The following is a 21,036-nucleotide window of genomic DNA, read 5'->3' on the forward strand; positions in this document are numbered from 1 at the left end:
CATTTATGGGAGATACTGCCTGATTCTTATTTACAATATCACCGGAAAGTGAAAACAGGTGTTTGCACGGCACTGTTTTCGCTGGCTTTGCAAGGTATTTACATGCCAGATATGCTAAACATTTGTATGCCCCTTTGTGCTTTGGCCACCATTCTCGAGGACATTCTTCCATACTGATGACGGGTTCTGCTCGATAATAGTCCAAATCAGTGAGGACCAATACACGTTTATTTTCATCATCTGAGTCAGATGCCACCAGCGGTTGATTTTCTTTTTTGGTGGTTCGGGTTCTGTATTTTCCAAATCGGAGTGTTGCTTTTTTAAGACTTCTGACAGCATTTCCCCCGCCTTGTCTCTCTCAGATTTTGGAAGGCACTTCAAATTCTTAAACCTACTTTGTTTTTTTTCCTCTCAACTTCTAAGAATCTGAAGTGTCTATATTTGAAAGTTGTTTGAAATTAGAGACCAGTGTTTCTACTATATAATCAGTGAATGAAAATGTTATTTTTAAAATTATAAAGGAAGTGTTCAGAATGTCAAGATTCTATTTTATGCTGGTTAAAAAGCAATAAGAAAATTTTAGAACGATTTAGAAGCCTAAAGGGGAATAAGAATAGGTGGAGTTATTGTTGGCAGGAGAAAGGGATGTAACTAGTGGGTAGAATCATCTGTGACTGGATGTTGAATAGAGTGGAGTAAGTAGAATTGAATACTGTTGTTGCAGTTTGCCTTGCCAGAATCTATACACTTTTGGGATGTGGGCAGGGCATCTGATATGGTTTGATAGAAAACTGACTAGCTCTTCTTATTTTTAATTCTTCCCTGTGTTGAATTCACTAGATAGTTTGTCTAGTTCTAGTACATGTGACAAATACTGCAAATGGGTGATTAATGACTGCTAAACATTAGTGTAGGAGTTTCTCACTCAGCTGGTCTAACGTTGAAGGAAATGGTCAGAAACAAACAGAAATAACAAAAATAGATAAAATCTAAAGTGAAATGTAAACCCTGTCAAGCATTGTTAAGTAGAAGGACAGGATGCATGGTCATCTCAAAAATTTTGGACAGTATATCTGTATATCAGATTCTTCAAGCTCAAGTGTGCTGCTCAGTGAAATTGTTGAAGAGCACTCATTTTAAAAGTGCTGAGCACCTGATAACTCCTGCTGAAGTTGATGAGAGATAGTTGGTGCTTAACACTCTTGAAAATCAGGCCACTTATTTAGGTGCTTCATTATGTGGTTTTAAAGCCTTACTCTAGCAACCATTTTTGAAAATCTTGCATAGCATTTTCAGCTACACTCACAAGAATCCTCATCCTTCTGTGTGTAAGATGTTTGCTAGCTAGGAGCACAGAAACTTTCCAACCACAGTATACTGTTGCACAGTTGGGTGCCTAGACACCATAGTGATCAGGTATATTTTAATTACATGATTTATAGAGATTTTACACTCTCTGCATGAAATACCTGGCATTAGCCAAATTTTGGCACAGGATACTAGAATAAAAGCAAGGTGAGGTAATATTTATTGGACCAACTTCTGTTGGTGAGAGAGACAAGCTTTCAAGCTATACAAAACTCTTCCTGGGAAAGGTCTGGGAAAAGCACTTAGGCTATGTCTGCACGACACAGTTGGCAGGCAAAATTTACGTTGCTCAGGGGTGTGACTAACCCCCCCCCACCCCCCGCGAGCGACATAAGTTATGCCGGCATAAGTGCTTGTGTGCACAGCGCTATGTTGGTGGGAGAGCTTCTCCTGTAGAGCATCTTCACCACACACATTGCAGGGGCACAGCTGTATCAGTATAGCTGTGCTGCTGCAGTGCTGTAAGATACTCTACACTGGCAGAGTTACAGCGCCGGCAGTTACAGCTCCGCTCAGAGAGCGCTAAAGGGAAACCACTTTTGTGTGGTCACACTGTCAGCTGGCCGTGCAATAGCATGTTCACGCTTGCGGCACTTGTAGCGGTATTCAGAGCGGTGCACTCTGGGCAGCTATCTCACAGAGCATCTCTTCCTCTTCTGCCGCTAAGAGTTGTGGGAAGGCGGACAGCATCGCGGGGCATCCTGGGTCCTGTCCCAATGCCCCGTGATGCACTACTTCGCATCCCAGCAATCCCTGTGCTTCCATCCACATTTGGCACTATCTTTCAATGGTTTGTGTACTGCGCACTCTGCTCTGCCTCTTCGGTCTGCAGGAATGGATCCTGCACTGTTGACCAATATGCTGCTCCCTCTCACTAACACGTGACGACTGGTACTGGAGTTATTCCTTAAACTACAAAGGCAAGAGCAGTTTGATATTGATCTCTCCACGCGTAGTAGCTACGACATGAGATTGCTTGTGGCATTCATGGAGGTGCTGACCACAGTGGAACAGTGCTTTTGGGCTTGGGAAACAAGAACTGAGTGGTGGGATCACATAGTTATGCACATCTGGGAGGATGAGCAGTGGCTGCAGAACTTTCAGATGAGAAAAGCCACATTCATGGGACTGTGTGATGAGCTCGCCCCAGCCCTGTGGCACAAGGACATGAGAATCAGAGCTGCCCTGCCGTTGGAGAAGCACATGGTGATTGCAGTGTGGAAGCTGGCTACTCCAGACTGCTACCGATGGGTCTCTAATCAGTTCGGGGTGGGAAAGTCGACCGTTGGACTTGTGTTGATGGGCCATTAATCATATCCTGCTCCAAAAGACCGTGACTCTGGGCAACGTGTGTGACATTGTGGATGACTTTGCACAAATGGGCTTCTCTAACTGTGGAGGGGCGATCGATGGCACACATATTCCAATTCTGTCACTAGACCACTTAGCCACCCGAGTACATTAATCGGAAGGGGTATTTCTCAATGGTTCTCCAGGCGCTTGTGGATCACCATGGGCATTTCACGGACATTAACGCAGGCTGGTTTGGAAAGGTGCATTATGTACGCATCGTTCGGCTCACTGGTGAGTTCAGGAAGCTGCAAGCAGGGACTTTCTTCCCGGACCAGAAGATCACTGTAGGGGAAGTCGAAATGCCCATTGTGATCCTGGGAGACCCTGCCTACCCCTTAATGCCGTGGTTTATGCAACCATACATGGGGAACCTTGCCAGCATCAAGGAGTGGTTCAACAACAGGCTGAGCAAGTGCAGAATGACTGTTGAATGTGCTTTTGGCCATTTAAAGACCCACTGGCGCTGCCTATATAGGAGGCTGGACCTGGCCAATGACAATATTCCTATGCTTATAGCCATGTGCTATACGCTCCATAATATTTGTGACGGGCAGGGTGAAAGCTCCACTCAGGGCTGGACCGCTGAGGCTCAGTGCCTGGAGGCTGAATTTTAAATAGCCAGAGACCAGGGCTATTGGTGGTGTGCAGCACGGGGCCATAAGTATCAGGGATGCCTTGAGGCAGCAATTTGAAGCTGAAAGCCACTAATATTTGTTGTCAAGTATCAGGGGGTAGCCGTGTTAGTCTGTATCTACAAAAACAACAAAGAGTCTGGTGGCACCTTAAAGACTAACAGATTTATTTGGGCATAAGCTTTCGTGAGTAAAAACCTCACTTCTTCGGATGCATAGAGTGAAAGCTACAGATGCAGGCATAATATTTGTTGCTATGCTCGGGAGTGCAGTGCTTGTAATGCTAGGAAGTGATTGTAATTGGTGCAGATGATGCACTATGAATGTTTAAGAAAATTGCCTGTTGCTTTGTAGGACTCTGTTTGCTTTCAATTAATGGAATAAAGATTGCTTTCAAACCAACATAATTATTTGATTAAAAAACAACAACCAGAGGAGGGAGACAAACACATCAGCACTGAGAGGGATGGGGGATGGGAAGGTCCTAGAAGGAGGTGGGGTACTAGGACGATTAAAGATTTGTTTATGTCCAGGTATCCATTCCAACCGTCTCCTTTGGAGTACAGTGCAGGAGGTACTGTACTTCAGCAGGGCTAAACTGCAGAGGGATGGGTGTTGAGTGCAGTGCGTATTAGGAGTCTGCAATGCTGGACTGTAATGGGGAAGAGTGGAATGCAGCAGGTACAGACTGGAGCCAGGAGGTTGATAAGAATGTGTTGGCGGTGTCTGGGGGGTGCATGGGAAAGAGTTTTGCGACAGCGGCTGCAGGGGAGGGCAGGCGTGGAGCTGCTCGGTTTGCAGTGCTAGTAGCACCTGGAGTATGTCCACTTGGTGTTCCATAACGTTTAAGAGCCGCTCCATGGCTTCATTCTGGCGCGTCACGTTCTCCTTTCGGGCCCACTTCTCGCTGTCCCGCCACTCCTTCAATTCTTGTTTTTCAGCCGCTGAGTGCATTATGACATCACGCAGAAAGTCCTCTTTAGTTCTTTGTGGCCGCTTTCTAATTCTGCGCAGCTGTTCAGTCGGCGATAACAAAGAGGGAGGCTGGGCTCCCAAGGTCATATCTGTGAAGCAAAAATGCAACATTTTACAGAAGTAGTATTGTTTGCAACACACAGGCCGTGACTACACTTGAAACTTCAAAGCGCTGCCGCGGGAGTGCTCCCACAGCAGCGCTTTGAAGTGCGAGTGTGGTTGCGCGCCAGCACTGGGAGAGAGGTCTCCCAGCGCTGCAGGTACTCCACCTCCATGAGGGGATTAGTTTACAGCACTGGGAGTACGGCTCCCAGCGCTGGAGCACTGTTTACACTGGCGCTTTACAGCGCTGTAACTTGCTGCGCACAGGGGGGTATTTTTTCACACCCCTGAGTGAGAAAGTTGCAACGTTATAAAGCGCCAGTGTAGCCATAGCCACAGACTACTGATTCAGTGATTTAAAACACAGCAACTATTCACATACGTATCACTAACTGGCTGACCCCAAGCAAGCACACATGAGCCACAAGACCCCCAAAATGGTGAGTAACCACAGGGGCAGAGGAAATCAGTGTTCCAGGACTGTACTGTACACTGGGGATGTGGCTCTTGGGGAGAGCCAGCTGTGTGTGTGTGTGTATGTGTCTTATAATCAGTACTGTCCCCACATTTTCCACACACTGTGTTCATTATGGAAGATATCTCACTCTTGAGGGTTAGTAGGGAATCAAGAGAGGGTCTTCTCCAAGACTGCAGCTTCTGCTCTGGCCCTTATGTAGCTTGCCTGTGTGCAGCAATGGTCCCTTCTCTCCTCCCCTCCCGCCCGTGACGGCAGAGTGGCGTGGAAAGTTACCCTTAATAGGGCAAGAAACAAAGCAGCTCTGCCAAAGAACCTGCAGCAGCGGATTCCCCAGTATCTCCATGGGAGTTTCATGGAGATCTCTGAGGCAGATTCCCATGAAATGAGGGAGTCAATCAACACCCTGTTCCACTGCTCAAACTAGGCATGTGGTGGTGCGCACATCATACAGACACAAGCCTGCGTTCTGCAACCCTCCTGCCCCCAACAACTCGCTTCAGCAATTCCCAGAATCAAAGCCACTTACCAGGGATGACCTCTTCTTTTGCACTTCACCAAGTTCCGACAACTGTGACTGGCTAGCCTCCTCTGGGATAGAGAAGAGCTCCTGGCTGCATGCATCTCTGACCTCTGAGTCTTCCTCTGGGTCCCCCTCCACATTGTTGTAAAAGATTTCCTCCTGGCCCGGTCCACCCTCGACTGGCATGCGAGCCACCGAAGTATCCACAGTGGCCTTTGCAGTGGAGGTGGGGTCGTCACCAAGTATTGCCTCCAGCTCTTTGTAGAACCAGCAGCTCATGGGCGCAGCACCGGAGTGGCGGTTTGCCTCCCACACCTTGTGGTAGGTGTTCCGCAACTCCTTCACTTTGACCCTGCACTGCAGTGTGTCCCAGTCATGGCCCCTTTCTATCATGCATTGTGAAATCTGTCTGTAGGTGGTATAATTCCTACGGCTGGAGCGCAGCTGGGACTGAACAGCCTCCTCTCCCCAAATGCTGATGAAGTCCAGCAGCTTGGCATTGCTCCAAACGGGGGATCGCCTGGTGTGTGGAGCAGGCATGGTCACCTGGAAAGATGCGCTGAGACCACTGCACGCATCACCAAGCAAACAGGAAGGGGACTTTCAAAATTCCTAAGGAATTTAAGGGATGGGGCTTACGGTTGGTCACCTGAGGGCAGGGCAGTAGAGTTCAAACCGATGACCAGAGAGGTGAGAGCAGGCATTGTGGGACACCTCCCGAAGGCCAATTGCAGTGCTGTAATGGACAAGGGTGTCTAAACTAGCACCACGGTGCTGTAGCAGTAGTGTAGCTGAGCACAAGTGGCGCCATGTCAATTTCCTGGCGCCTTTGTAAAAAAAAAAAAAAAAGAAAAAAAAAAAGCGCCATGCGCTGCGACGCTTTTATTTTACTTACCTGGCGGCGCTCCGGGTCTTCGGCGGCGGGATCTTCACTCGCTCCGAGTCTTCGGCGACATTTCGGCGTCGGGCCCTTCAGTGCCGCCGAAGACACCTAGAGCGAGTGAAGGGCCCGCCGCCGAAGACCCGGAGCGCCGCCGGGTGAGTAAAAGCGCTGCAGTGGGTGGGGCCTTTTTTTTTTTTTTTTTAAATTGCTTCCCCTGTTCCCTCCACCTGGCTATGCCACTGTGCTGTAGCCCCAGCGCAGAAAGCTGTACGCCTCTCATCGACGTGTTTTTTTTTTTTTTTTTAACAGCGTTGCAACTGTGCAATTTCTGCGCACTAAGTGGCTTGGCAGTGTCTACACTTCAGAAGTTACAGCTCAGAAAGCTGCTTTACTGTGCAGAAACTTGCCAGTGTAGTCAAGGCCTAGAGTGTCACAGCTAAATACAAGATTGAACAGATAGTTTAGCATAAGTCGTTAACACATATTCTAAGGGACTGTTCAAGGTGAAGTGGCTTATTAACACCCCTGTAGTCATAGGACAAAAAGGGGGGTTAGTGGGTTACAGATTGTTGTAATAAACCGTAAATCCAGTGTCTTTATTAAGACCATGATTTTTAGTGTCTAGCAAAGTTCTAAATTTATACTCCCAGGCTCGTCTTTTGAAAGTGTTGTGCAGGTTTCCTTTGAGGATGAGGACTGGCAGGTCAGATATGGAATGATTGCTTTGCAAGAAGTGTGCACCCTAGGGGTGATAGTGGCTTTCTCTACATTACACAGCTTTTAGTGACACGGCCATGTCGACACGACCATGTCGCTAATAGTCAGTCAGTGTCAACGCTGTTTGTCACCACTTTTGCCGACAAAATACTTCCACTGTGTATGAGCGGGGTTCTTGTTCTCAACAGGAGAGCGCTCCTGCCAACAACGAGCCGTTTACACTGCCACTTGCCGCGGCAAAACTTTTGGGTGGGTGGGACACGGTTCTTTAAGCACCTGTGAACGACAAAAGTTTTGTCATTCAATTGGTAGTGTAGACAAAGTCAGTGTGTTTTTATCTTTTATTATTTTCCTGTGTGAGTTCATTGGAAAGTTTAGTGATCGTCTGGTTTCACCCACATAGTTGTTATGGGGGCAGGTAGTGCAGTGGGTGAGGCACACCACATGTGATAGGCAAGTGTAGGACCCATGGATTTTGAAAGGTGTGTTGGGATGGGGTATGGATCATTGTGACTGTGGAGATATGTCTGCAGGTTTTGCATCTGTTGTTCTGGCACGGTCTGGTGCTGCTTTGAGTTGGTGTGTCCTGGTCTGAGGGGAGCCTGCTTCTGATGATGAGCTTGGAGATGTTGGGGGGTGTTTGAAGGCCAGAAAAGGGAGTTCAGGAAAGAGTTATTTCAGGATGGGGCCCCACTGAATGTGAGTTGTAGTTGTTTGATGATGTCCCGTATAGATTTCAGTGTGGGGTGGTAGGTGACAACTAGGGGTGTTTGGCGGGAGAGGGTTTTATTTCTGTATTGAGGCAGGTTCTCTTGGGATATTTGGGTGGCCCACTCCGTAATGTGATCTACTTCTCCGATGGAGTGTCCTAATTTGGTATAGGCTGTTTTTGAATGTGTAAGAGATATACTCTGGACTTTCTCCTCAGAGCATATTCTGTGGTATCTGAGTGCCTGGCTGTAGATAACAGATTTCTTGGTGTTGGGGAGATTATTGGATCTATGAAGGTAAGTGTGGTGATCCAAGAGTTTTGTGCTGGAAAAACCTCTGCAATATTATGTTACTGTATTTTGGCTAGCAATGCAGTTCCTATTCTAAGTCTGATTTTTCTAATTCGGTCCTTTAGGAACAAAATTTATGTTTGATATTTTATGTTTAATGTAGCAGTTAAAAGTCACATTAAATATTACATATGCCATTAACGACTTACTGTTTTTCTTCAGTATCTGACATCGAAGGTGGTGATGGATTGCAGCTCCGAAAGGAACATGCACTCAAGATATTTGCTTATATCAACTCCTGGACGCAAAGGTATTTTCATCAGTGTCTTTAAACTCATCATATTGGACCCCATTTGTTGTAAAAATTATGCGGGAAATAGAGTGAATGGAATAAGTAGAGTGAGTACAATATTGTAGTGTGACTAAAATGATGGGAGAATAAAGGAAATTCTGGCCTTCATTTACATGTAGCCACTTTTGTGCCCCGTGTCTCCTGCTAGGGGTGTGTAGAACACACCTTTGAAGCACTGGCTGGCATTCCAGAAGCTGTTGAAGAACATAGCAGTAAACAGGCTAAATGATAGTAATGAAAAATATTATAAAACCTTACATATGCTGTTGCTTAATGTGAACTATCCTGCCACATACATTTTTTTTCTAAAGAGAATGGGGGAAAATCAAGAATTATTACTTTGAATTTCAGTGTCTTATGAAAAAACAATGAGGAGTCCTTGTGGCACCTTAGAGACTAACAAATTTATTTGGGCATAAGCTTTCGTGGGCTAGAACCCACTCTGAAAAGTGTCTTATGAGGATTTTTTCACAATATCTTGGTGTTGTGACTCAACAAGATGAACACATGCAGTCCATAGCTACCATTATAAAATACATAAATAATTTAAAACTCCCGAACAGTAGTTGGGACCTTGTAGTTCTCTGTGAGCGTCTGGAAATAAATGGGATGCCCACAGGGATTAATGAGGTCTTCAGTATTGGTGTTTGACATTGGAGTTTCAGTGTCACTTTGAATTTCCTGTCTTTGTTGGTCTGTCATATGCTTTGTTACTTAAAATATATTTAAATGTGAAACTTCCTTATAATTAGTCACTTTTTAAAAATTAAGATCAGTCTTTTTTTCTTACTATTTATTAGTTTCTTCTTTAAGTTGATGGAGACCAGACTTCTCATTTTTAGATATTTTAATTCTGAGCCACTCCAGGAATTTTCACTTTTTTATTTTGTTTTTGTTTGCAGACAATGTCTGTGCTGCTTCAAGGAGTATAAGCATTTGGAGATCTTTAACCAAGTAGTATGTGCGCTTATTAACTTAGTGATTGCCCAAGTTCAAGCTCTACGGGACCAGCTCTGTAAACATTGCACTATTAACATAGATTCAACATGGCAAGATCAGAATAATCAAGCCAATGAGCCACTGAATGTAGAAAGAGAGTCTCATGAAGAAGAAAATGGAGAACGACAAAAATGCTTAGAGAAAAAGTTAGACTCCACAAGAACTTGTATCCTGACAGAGGAAGAATCTGCAAAGAGCACTGATGCTTTTAGCTTGTGGAGCACTGATGAGAAGGAAAAACTGTTGCTGTGTGTGGCAAAAATCTTTCAGATTCAGTTTCCTCTGTATACTGCTTACAAGCATAATACTCATCCCACAATAGAGGTATATCTTATCCTAACTTGTGCATATTTTGTTTTTTTGTGAAACACTGTAGTTATCATTGAAGGATAGACTCTGCTTGGGTGGTTGTAGTTTTCAAACAGGGTGGATGGGGATGATTCAGCTTTCCCACTGAATTCACTGGGTCTTTCCATTGACACTTTCTGGGAGATAAACCACTCCCTTAAATACGTTCTTAAAAGAATTCTTGATTGGTCTAGGTAAAAGCAGTTAATAAAATGTTGGATATAATTGCATAATGTAAGTTACCATATAGTCACAGTAGCAGGAAGGCAAAAAGGAACCATAATTACGGCTTCCTTCCAAAAATAATATAATGTAGTTTAATTGCTTTTTGTTTAAATCTATTGTTATAAACAAAATTTACAAACTAAAACTTGCATGAGACTACACTTTTTTTGCTGTTCTATCATCAACTGCATAACTGTTATAACTGCAGTTCTGCAAACTTGACTTCTTTCTTTATAAGTTTTTCATTGTGATGTTACTTTGTTACTGCTAAATATATATATTTTTACATAATTTATTTTGAAAAATGCACCCTCAGAACTCTTCTTTTACAAATTTTTCATTCCCAGATATAGAGGAAATGCTTTTGTAGCTATATTGGGGACCCTAGATGTCAAATTAAAATAATTTTGTTCTTGAAAAGGTTTATTTTTAGTTTCACCTGTGGAAATCTGTTCCTGACTAAACAGAGCACCTTCTACACTTATATTGAGATATGAGTATATTTGCCGTTGTTAAGAAGGCTTATACTGAGAAAATGCATGAGAAGCCGTTAATACATTTATGTGGATGTTACAAAATATTGGCGCATTAAAATACAATTATCCAAAACCACAAACTTAAAGCTGTGTCACTGCTTTGAGTAGTTAAGCTTTCGGTTTCACATTATTACACTATTTGCTCTTAACTTGTAAAGATATACGTAAATGATATGTGATTTAGCATACGTGCTAGTGTATTTGCATGAATTATATTCAGTCCTTGAATGAGTGGATCTCACCAGAATTGGCAATAAATGTTGGTTGGGTTAAAATTATTAAACTGGGAAGAAGAGTGGTTTTTGTTTTGTTTGGGGCATATTTGAGTATCTTGCTATATTCGATCATGTTGGAGTATAAATCTGTAAATTAAAATGTTAAACTGTGTTTACAAATATATGTGATCTCAAGTATATCTCTATTAATGAACCAGAGAATGTTAGGATTCCCAGTAAGACTTTCCTACCACATTTCAGCATGCCTTCATAATTCCTTTTAAACTTTATCATCATAAATGAATAGGTCTGTGATACAGCTGCCCACTAGTAGAGACCGGTGAGGGTAGGGTCTATCTTTTTGTCGTTCATACTGGTTAAAACTAATGTTAAAACTAAAGGGATTTTGCCTCTGTGCTTCATGGGGTTAAAAAAACTGAACTTGAATTTTTCTCCCTGCCTTCACAGGAACATGGCAGAAACAGCTCTGAATCATTTTTTTATGTATAAATAAACTTGCTTCACTTAGAGAGAAGACAACAACGTTCTTTTCTTTTTGGAAATATTTGTGTGTCTTATTTTTTTGTCATTGTGCCAAGAAGAGTTAGAAATCTCAAAAGGGACATTGGCAGTATTTTTTTGGCTGATGTGCTGACACAGTGTAAGAAGACCAGCCGCTAACATAAGTTGGGTGGCTTCATTGTGGCTCACCAGTACTCTCAACAATATGACATCTTGAGTCACTGACCACTCAGATTAGCAAACACTATTATGCCCCGAATATATCAAAATCGTGGTCTGGAGAGAGAGACGAGAGAGAAGAAAACTTCTTTTGCTGTCTAGGCAAGTCAGAAAAAATGATTCCCACTTTCAGCTAGTTTCTCATACCAAATTTGTAATTTCTTCAGAGCAAGGATTAATATATCTGTGTTTGGAAATCTTCTAGCACATTTTGATTTCTACCATAATATAATAATGATAATGACTAAATCCTTCAGTGGGTTTATGGGGAAATGTGAAGTGTGGTCAGTCCTTCAGAATGTTCTGTATCAGGTATAAACTGATGCTCTTACCACGTACTTGATGGAACCTTTGCAGATACTCTCACATCTGGGAGAAGAGAGATTTCTAATGGGGAGAATTCCCTTCTGTCAGAAAGGGTCACAAAACTGCAATATCCAACAAGAACGAAAAAACAAGAAAAAAGATGATCTGTTGGTGTATAGGCCTACTGGGGACTCTACTGTCCTGCCCTAAATCCCACAGGTTAGGGGACGTTTCTACCCCTTGAATTTTTTTTACTAGCAGCATTCATCTCTATTATAGCAAACAAGAGGTAAAACTGGAAGAGACTAATGAGAGTTATCTGAACTGAACAGAGAAAACATCCTGAAGGAAAATTTCATTTAGGAACCAGAAAGGGTGCAGCTGATGATGGATGCCAGCCCAGAATATTGGGAGCCCCCATAGGCATATTGACAGCACAGAGGACCTGGCCTTCCAGGACAAAGAACTGGCATATACATTTGTTGGATTTGAGGGCAATAAGACCTCTGGACAAGTACACCTTAGTTCAGACAAGTTTGTGGTCATGGTCTGTTTAAAATCCACAGGGACCACAAAAACAGAATGATGATATGAGAGTCTACCCTGCTAATCAGAGGAAAAAATCTCCTTTCTAGTGAATCTCTGTGTGTCTTCGGTCACAAGAATACCACAATTGGACTTGGTCAGTTGGAAGAAAACCTGCTTGAGGGCATAAATCTTGAAGGAAGAAACTTACGTGGAAACAAACCTGTTTATCCCAATGCAAAAGTAATATCTGCTAACGTTCTTGATATCCAAAGAGAGGTCTTAGCTTGTGACACTTTTTTATCATATAGACATTCAGTCTTGCATATGCTGTTCATGGGACTGACAACTTTGACAGCAAAAACACTTCAAAAAAATCACGAGACCCAAACAAAGGTAATCCGGAGATCCATTAAATGGTTGAGATGCATGAGGTCTGCAGGCCTGGTTTGGCTGTCTGAGACATCTGTTAATTTTAATTGTCCTGCACCCATGACCTTCTGTCAGCACTATTTGTTTGTTCAGATTGAGATATGCAGAGAGTCTGTGAGATAGGTATTTCAGAAAGTACAGGATATGCTTCTGTCTAGAAAGGCATTTTTTCATTTTACTGGAAGTGATGACTTTCTGTAAGCCATGTAGAAGAAGAGACAAAAACACAAAGTGAGCTCCTTTTTTCCTTAGCTTTTAAAATCCCTCCAGGCAGGACTAGACAATGAATTTTAAAGGAGTTAGCAAACCAGTCTTTAGCAGCTCAGTAGAGGTTAAAACAGTGAGGAAAGGCATCCGTCTACTTTATTTTTATGCTCCCCCAACATTTTGGCTCAGAATGAGGCAATTAGCAGCTGTGGTGGCAGTTCCCATATAAGTCTTTTTCTAGTAGGATGAATTTTTTATAATTTTGTTCCCAAGGTTGTGTCCACCATCACACATCAATTAAGGTGTTTCACTTCTAAGGTTTTTTTGCCGCCTTTGGTTCTCATAGGGAACTCTCTTCTGTTACTTGGCTCAAAAGGTGACCTTGTGGAAATCTCAATGTCCTGAGTATTCCGTTTAGAACACCAAAGCAGGGACTGTCAGGTTTTCAGGTTCATTCTAGCCAAGTAAGTCAAATCTTTTGTCTCTCCAATGCTGCAGAGATCTCTTGCCCCATTGTTTTCAGTGTTTACTCCAATATGGCTACTTCATAGGAAGAGAACTCTTGAGACAAGAAGTATGCAAAGCAGCTACTTGACTGACGTTCCAGATAGTAGATAATGTTTTCACCTCTCTTAGACAGAATATCACTAAACTCTACGGGCTTAATAATCATAGACTTCCACTGTCTTTCAGCTGCCAGGTACTAAGAACAGTACTTTAACTGATGAACAGTTTCTATTTCCCTCAACAACTGATAATTTTCCCATGCATAATCTGTTTCTGGTAGTGGCATGGGCAGAGCACAGAAACACCCTTTTTCTTATCTATTGGCCAGAAAAATGTGTTTTAATACTTAAAAATAATTGACAAAGAACACTGTTGAGTGATGATTTGGAGTTCAACATGAAGGGGAAATATGTAGTATGTTTAGATTCCTATATTGTAACTTTAGTGAATAACTTAAAGTTTGATTCCATCACAACTAAAATACCCCCAGTAATGTAGTTTTAAATGATATTCTGGAAATTAGTCAATTTGAAATTAACTCCAAAAACTTCAGTTAAATTAAATGTTTAAAAAACTACCCTTCGCTCCCCTCCCCCATCCCCCAAATTTAAAGGGAAATCGTGAACATGAAAACTAGTAAATTTTTTTTTAAAGTAAAAATTAGTTTGATGGTGTTTCAGTAAGTTTTTTTGGTTTCACAATCACATTTTACAATTTTTAAAAATGTTTTCTTGCTGTGTGAAAGATTCATACAAACAATGTGGGAAATTGATTTAATGGGGGGAAACAGTAAAATAGACTGTCTACAAAATGCTATCCAGTGCGCAATGTAAACATATTAAAAGAAGTTATTAAACTCTTTAGTTATAGTAATCTTAAGTGTTACTTGCAACAATAATAGATTTAAAAATTGAGAGAAGGATGATTTGTAATTTGACAGTTTCCCTTTAAGGATACCAGATATAGGTTCTACAAGCTGTCAATTAGATATTTGTGTAAGAATGTTACAATTGGACTTGAAGTTTAATAAACTGAACTAGAATGACTAACTTTAAATTTTTTAGCTCTTGAATATTCATTAGGTTTATGATTATATGGTATATTCTCTGTTCATTTACCTATGGCAGTTCAGATGTTTGGGTACATTACTTTCCTGCTGGTAATGGAAACATCTGAATTGGTATAGAAGAACTCCAAGAAGGAAAACTATTAGGTAAGAAATTTCCCCTTATGGCTGGAGCATTGTCCTGAGTTTATAAGTACATATTTATAAATACAATTAAAAAAATGGTTTAATCGGAAAATGCAAAAGTCAGTGAGGCAATTTTAAAATTAAAGAAACTTAAGCTGCTTGAGTTTTATAAAATTAGGTTTCTGGAGTGTGCATCATGAGTCTTTTGGTTTTGTTTCCTTCATACAATTTGTTTCTATTACTACTGTTAGCTAATTATATTTATCTCTCTTTTTTTCTTTTAAACCAGGATATTTCTGCCCAAGAAAGCAATATATTAGGGGCGTTCTGTGATATGAATGTAAGTCGTATATATTTCATTGATTCATAGACTTTAAGGCCTGAAGTGATCAAAATTATCATGATCATCTAGTCTGACCTCCTGCACATCACAGGCTACAAAACCTCACCTACCCACTCCTGTAATGCCGCCATAATCTCTAGTTGAGTTACTGAAAACGTCAAATCTTGATTTAAAGATGTCACATTACAAAGAATCCACCATTTACACTAGTTCAAAACAGTAAGTGACTAGTGCCCCATGCTGTGGAGCAAGTGAAAGCTCTCCAGGGTCTCTGCCTATCTGACCTGGGGGAAAATTTCTTCCCAACTCCAAATATCGTGATCAGTTAAACCTTGAGCATGTGGGTATGACCCACCAGCCAAACATTTGGGAAAGAATTCTCTGTAGTAACTCAAAGCCCTCCTCATCTAGTGTCCCATCTGAGGCCGTGGGAGATATTTGCTAATAGCAGTCATGGATGGGTCATATGCTATTGTAGGCAATCTTATCATACCATCCCCTCCATAAACTTATCAAGCTCAGTTTTGAAATAAGTTAGATTTTTTTCCCCTGCACTACTCCCCTGGAAGGCTGTTCCAAACTTCACTCCTCTGATGGTTAGAAACCTTCATCTAATTTCAGGCCTAAACTTATTGATGACTAGTTTATATCCATTTGTTCTTGTGCCAACGTTGTCCCTTAACTTAAATAACTTCTCTCCCATCTTTGGTTTTTATCCATCTGTTGTATTTATAGAGAGCATTATGAGATACAATTGACATGTTTTCGGTGACTGTAAAATCGTCATATTTATTGTTTTATAAATGTATGATACATTGATATTGCTTATCTGAATTCTTACCTTTATATGTATTTAGTTTTTCGTTTTCAATAGTAATTTGTTTTTCTTTTTAAATAAAACTTTTATATTCTTCTGTTTCTATAGGATGTAGAAGTACCATTGCACTTGCTTCGATATGTTTGTCTATTTTGTGGAAAAAATGGCCTTTCGCTCATGAAGGATTGTTTTGAACATGGAACCCCTGATACATTGCCATTTCTTATAGCACATGCATTTATCACAGTGGTATCTAATGTAAGTATTGCCCTGAGTTGGTTACGTTTTTAAACCAAAATGCAACAAATATAAAGTGGGATAGACTAAGTCTGGGAAAATTTGAAGAAGAGAGCCCTGGAATCAGGAAAAAGTCACAATTTTCCCCTCATAGAGAGAAGAGTGTCTGGGGATTGCCCTGTCTGGCAGGGGCAACATTTCATCCCAATCGTTACCCTGAGATCTGTTGGAGGAATAGTGGCATCTGTAGGATATCTTGTTTTTCCTTCTCTTCCCAGACATTCTGGTTGCAGTGAAACTAGGCTAGGAAGGTATCCCTCGGTCACTGCTGGCAAGAACTGGAAGACTCTCTGGTAGAGGGAGTGGCATGAGGATGGGAGGGGATATCTTGCTCAGGAACATGGATGTAAAGGAAGACAGAATTTTGCCCATTAAATGTAACTGTAAATACTTAATGAGTGTAACTAAAATGAAATGCTGTATAATTACACTCTATGGGTAGGTCTACACTTACCTCCGGGTCTGGCGGTAAGCAATCGATCTTCAGGGATCGATTTATCGCGTCTTGTCTAGACGCGATAAATCGATCCCGGAAGTGCTCGCCGTTGACGCCGGTACTCCAGCTCGGCGAGAGGAGTACGCGGCATCGACGGGGGAGCCTGCCTGCCGCGTCTGGACCCGCGGTAAGTTCGAACTAAGGTACTTCGAATTCAGCTACGTTATTAACGTAGCTGAATTTGCGTACCTTAGTTCAAAATGGGGGGTTAGTGTGGACCAGGCCTTTGATTTGATTCCAATATTAAATACCGCATATACTCGTTCATTAGCCCGTTCGTTTAAGCCGACCCCCCCAAGATGTTTAGGTAAAAATAGCAAAAACTGCATGACCCTTTCATAAGCCAACCCTATATTTCAGGGGTTGGCAAACTTTGGCTCCCGGCCATCAGGGTAAGCCGCTGGCGGGTCGGGATGTTTTGTTTACTTGGAGTGTCTGCAGGCATGGAGCCCCTCAGCTCCCTGTGGCCACGGTTCACCGTTCCCAGCCAAATGGGAGCTGCGGGAAGTGGCGCGCCATTTCCTGCAGCTCCCATTTGCTGGGAACGGTGAACCGTGGCCACAGGGAGCTGAAGCGCTCCAGGTAAACAAAACGACAACGTATTAGATATTCAATTCAATGATTCCATAGAGTTTAAAATCATCAGATTTTGGTGTAGACCTGTTTATAAGCCAACCCCCACTCTTTGATGAGTCACTTTTTTTTACCAAAAATATTCGGCTTATGAACGAGTATATATGGTACTTCGGATCAGATCCTGGGTGTTCCCCTCTCCCATATTCCTGTTACTCTCAGGTGCCACAGGGTCGCTGGAAAGCTGTTCTAAGTAGGCAGCTGAGATTTAATCTTTTAGAGCTGTGATTGGAAGAAAGCCAGCACTGGTGAGTCTACACCTGCTCCTGGTTTAGGGGGGGATTCTCAGGTGAGCTAAAAACTAGAAGGACTTGGTTAGGGAATGCAGAACTCCCTCAATCTTGAGCTGTTGGTGTAGTCCTGAGGAAGTCATTTCAGCTGACATGATTTAGAGTAGCTCCAAGGCTATAATTCAGGGGTTCTCAAACTGGGGGTCATGAGCTGTCAGCCTCCACCCAAAACCCCACTTTGCATCCAGCATTTATAATGGTGTTAAATATATAAAAAAGTGTTTTTAATTTATAAGGCGGGGTCGTACTCAGAGGCTTGCTATGTAAAAGGGGTCACCAGTACAAAAGTTTGAGAACTACTGCTATAAGTTATACTGGGGTTGAAATCAGCTGCTGGCAGCTGCCAGAATGGGGAAATATAAAAATGCCTTTAAGTTGTTGTCCTTTTCTTTCCCGACCCTTCCCTAGTACTGCATCAATTATAGCTCAGCCAGATCCTTTACCATGAATGTCACACTGACTTCAGACTTAAGTCTGTAAGTTAAACATAGATGCATAGATGTAGATTGTATTAGGCAAAGTAGATTCCTTTTATATTTACTGGAATATATATATTCTTATGCAATAGTTCATTGAATTAGGTAGGGTGGTGCTTCTGTATGTAATGCTCTTTATTCAGCCAGGTGTAACAAAACATTTGATGTCTAAGGCCCTGCTTAATTCGCAGTATTGCGGAAATTGCAGATCCTGCAAAATTAGGCTTCCACCATAATTTTTATGCTGAATTCACGTGTACGTATGTTACATTTTAGCAGTCAGCCCTACTGACACCCCCACGCATGGCGGGGGCTCTCGCTGTCAGCCCTGGGGTGGTGGGAGCTCTCTTAGTTCTGGGGACCGCAGTTTTCTGTGTCTTGTCCACAACTCAGCTGCAATTATTTGACAGTCATCCCACAATTCAAGTAGAGCCTTACTGATGTCTCTATTTATAATTACTATGGACAGTAATGCTGTTCCCTTTAAAATATAAGACGTTTGATTAATTATAAATGTGACAAATAATGGTCTTGGCAAGATAAATTTGCTAAATGAATTTTCTTTCACTTAACAATGGTACATAAGTTTAAATGTTTACTTAAATCCTTTCCCCTCGCCTTTCAGGATGGTGCACATATGCTTGATTGCTCATGAAATGAAATACTGAACTGCCTTAAAACAGAAGTGCACATTTACCATAGAAGTTTTGCCATCATTTTTGTGGAGAAAATCACACACCTTTCTAGTACAAACCCAATTACTATGTGACTTTTTGTCTCATCCACTTCAGTTTATGGGCTTCACAGATAAATTAATGCAAGATTTATGAATGGCCCTGTGAATGATAGCCCAGTAAGCTAATTTGCAGGGTAGCTCTGCAGTCTCAGCTGTTACATAGTAATTGGTGTGTAAACTCAGAACTGTAGGGTAATGTTAGTTAAATGCATTTTCACAGTAGTAGCAGCTCTTGAGAATGGCAGTTAACCAGCTCTGATTGTAAAGTTTCTTAGGCACACTGAGTCTTGATTTTAATTTGGAGGCCTGGGGAAGGATATATTGTTTTGTCTCCATAACCTGTCTAGCCACTATATAAGCGATTAAAAAATTGTTTTTCTGAAAATGATTAGACTATGGAGAGACTGTAGTCCTTCCATAGTCAGGTTAGCAATAAGAGTCTCATAATAAACATTTTGGTCACCACCATCCTTGTATATTTAAAATAAAGATTCTGCTTCCAAATTTTACAGTTAATTCACAATGGCAGTTTCATTTTTTTTCTGAACATTTCAAGGAAATCCAGCAAGTAGTTTTTTTTCAGTATTTTCAATAAAAAATGTCTCCCTTTGGAAATTTTTGAAAATTGTCTGGTTCATGTTCCTCTGTATGGAAAACAGATCAAATATAACTAAGGATTCACAAAGGATATATCCATCATTAACTTGTGAACATTTTAGTTTTCAAGGCAATAAAATCCAATCTATTCTTAAGGGCATTAGTTAAAAATTAATGATATAAAAACAACCATACTGGGTCAGACCAGTGATCCATCTAGCCTAGTATCCTGTCTTCTGACAATGACCAGTACCAGATGTTTTAGAGGGAATAAACAGAACAGGGCAACTTAGAGTGATCCTTTCTCTGTCACTCAGTCCCAGCTTCTGGCAGTTGGATGTTTAGGGACACCTAAAGTATGGAGTGGCATCCCAGATCATCTTGGTTAATAGCCATTGATGGACTTACCTGCCATGAACTTATGTAATTATTTTTTGAGCCTTCACAACATCCCATGGCAACAAGTTCCACAGGTTGTCTGTGTCTTGTGTGAAGAAGTACTTCCTTTTGTTTGTTTTAAAGCTGCTGCCTATTAATTTCATTGGGTGACCCCTAGTTCTTGTATTATGTGAAGAAGTAAATAACACTTCCCTATTCACTTTCTCCACACCATTCTTGATTTTAAAGACATCTGTCTCATCCCCCCTTAGTTGTCTCTTTTCTAAGCTGAACACAGTTCCAGTCTTTTTGATCTCTCCTCATATGGAATCTGTTCCATACCCCTAATTATTTTCTTTGGCCTTCTCTGCATCATTTTTAATTCTAATACGCCTTTTTTGAGATGGGGGCGACCAGAACTGCACATGGTATTTAAGGTGTCGGCATACCATGGATTTATATAATGGTGTTATGATATTTTCTGTTTTATTATCTATTCCTTTCTTAATGGTTCCTAACATTCTGTTAGCTTTTTTGACTGCTACTGCACACTGAGCGATGTTTTCAGAGCTGGTTCATCCTGTGCAAAGATGTCCCGAGTAGGACATTTGATTTAGAAGTCCTCTTTAATCTTTTCATCTACACTACTGCACTTTGTGGGGCTGCACACAGTGCTTCACGAGTGAGTCAGCAATGGCTACAGTAGGGAGCTACTGCCAGATCCAAGTGATGTGGTCCGGCATGGTGGAAGAGAAAGAGGCCAGTGAGTTGAAATACATCTGATATTACTGTTGTGCAGTACCTCAGAGTGAAGTGCTGTAAGGTTAGAGCTCCTGTTTGCCTCATTGCAGGATACACATTTTTTTCTCTTACTGAAAAGTGCACTGGGGATTGCAGGGGGTTTCCAGGAATTGATATTGTGAGGAAGAGAGCACAGACGTGTAGATCAGCTCTTTCCCTGAAGGTGTGCCAATATCAGAAATGATGTGGCTTTGCCTACCCCTTCCGATACAGACATGTACATATTCATGGATGTGGCTGGGATGCTGGGGGGAGGAGGAGTTAAGGGTAGAGTGAGGATCGTGAGTAGGGCCAGCCTCTCGCACTAACTCCACAACAGTGGGTTGCCTCTCAAAGGGTAGACTAATGAATTTGGGGATAGGTGGATAGTGAAGGGTAGTGTGAATTGAACTCGTTTGCAGTGGGGCATCCCAGAGTGTATTGCTTCTCACAAATTCTGTATATCTGTCTTTTGGGCATCCCAGTCCTTGGCAGAGGGAGTATGAGATAGTTGCTTTGGTTTTTCCCAGAATGCATTGATACAAATAAGGTTAGCAGCCTGCTAAATATGGATGTGCA

General features: G+C 41.8%; 1 protein-coding gene across 5 annotated transcripts in view; it reads left to right on the forward strand.

Moving 5' to 3' along the window:
• Positions 1 to 21,036, forward strand: part of USP34 (ubiquitin specific peptidase 34) — a 264,685-nt gene that overhangs the window by 21,770 nt on the left and 221,879 nt on the right. For all 5 annotated transcript variants that reach the window (XM_054021746.1, XM_054021747.1, XM_054021750.1 and 2 more), the window contains exons 2-5: positions 8,252 to 8,339; positions 9,284 to 9,704; positions 14,904 to 14,954; positions 15,883 to 16,032. In XM_054021746.1, the coding sequence (XP_053877721.1) occupies positions 8,252 to 8,339; positions 9,284 to 9,704; positions 14,904 to 14,954; positions 15,883 to 16,032 (710 nt within the window). The remainder of the gene's footprint in view (positions 1 to 8,251; positions 8,340 to 9,283; positions 9,705 to 14,903; positions 14,955 to 15,882; positions 16,033 to 21,036) is intronic.

The sequence above is a fragment of the Malaclemys terrapin genome, chromosome 3 (assembly GCF_027887155.1).
Source record: "Malaclemys terrapin pileata isolate rMalTer1 chromosome 3, rMalTer1.hap1, whole genome shotgun sequence".
In the NCBI taxonomy this organism is placed as follows: domain Eukaryota; kingdom Metazoa; phylum Chordata; order Testudines; family Emydidae; genus Malaclemys; species Malaclemys terrapin.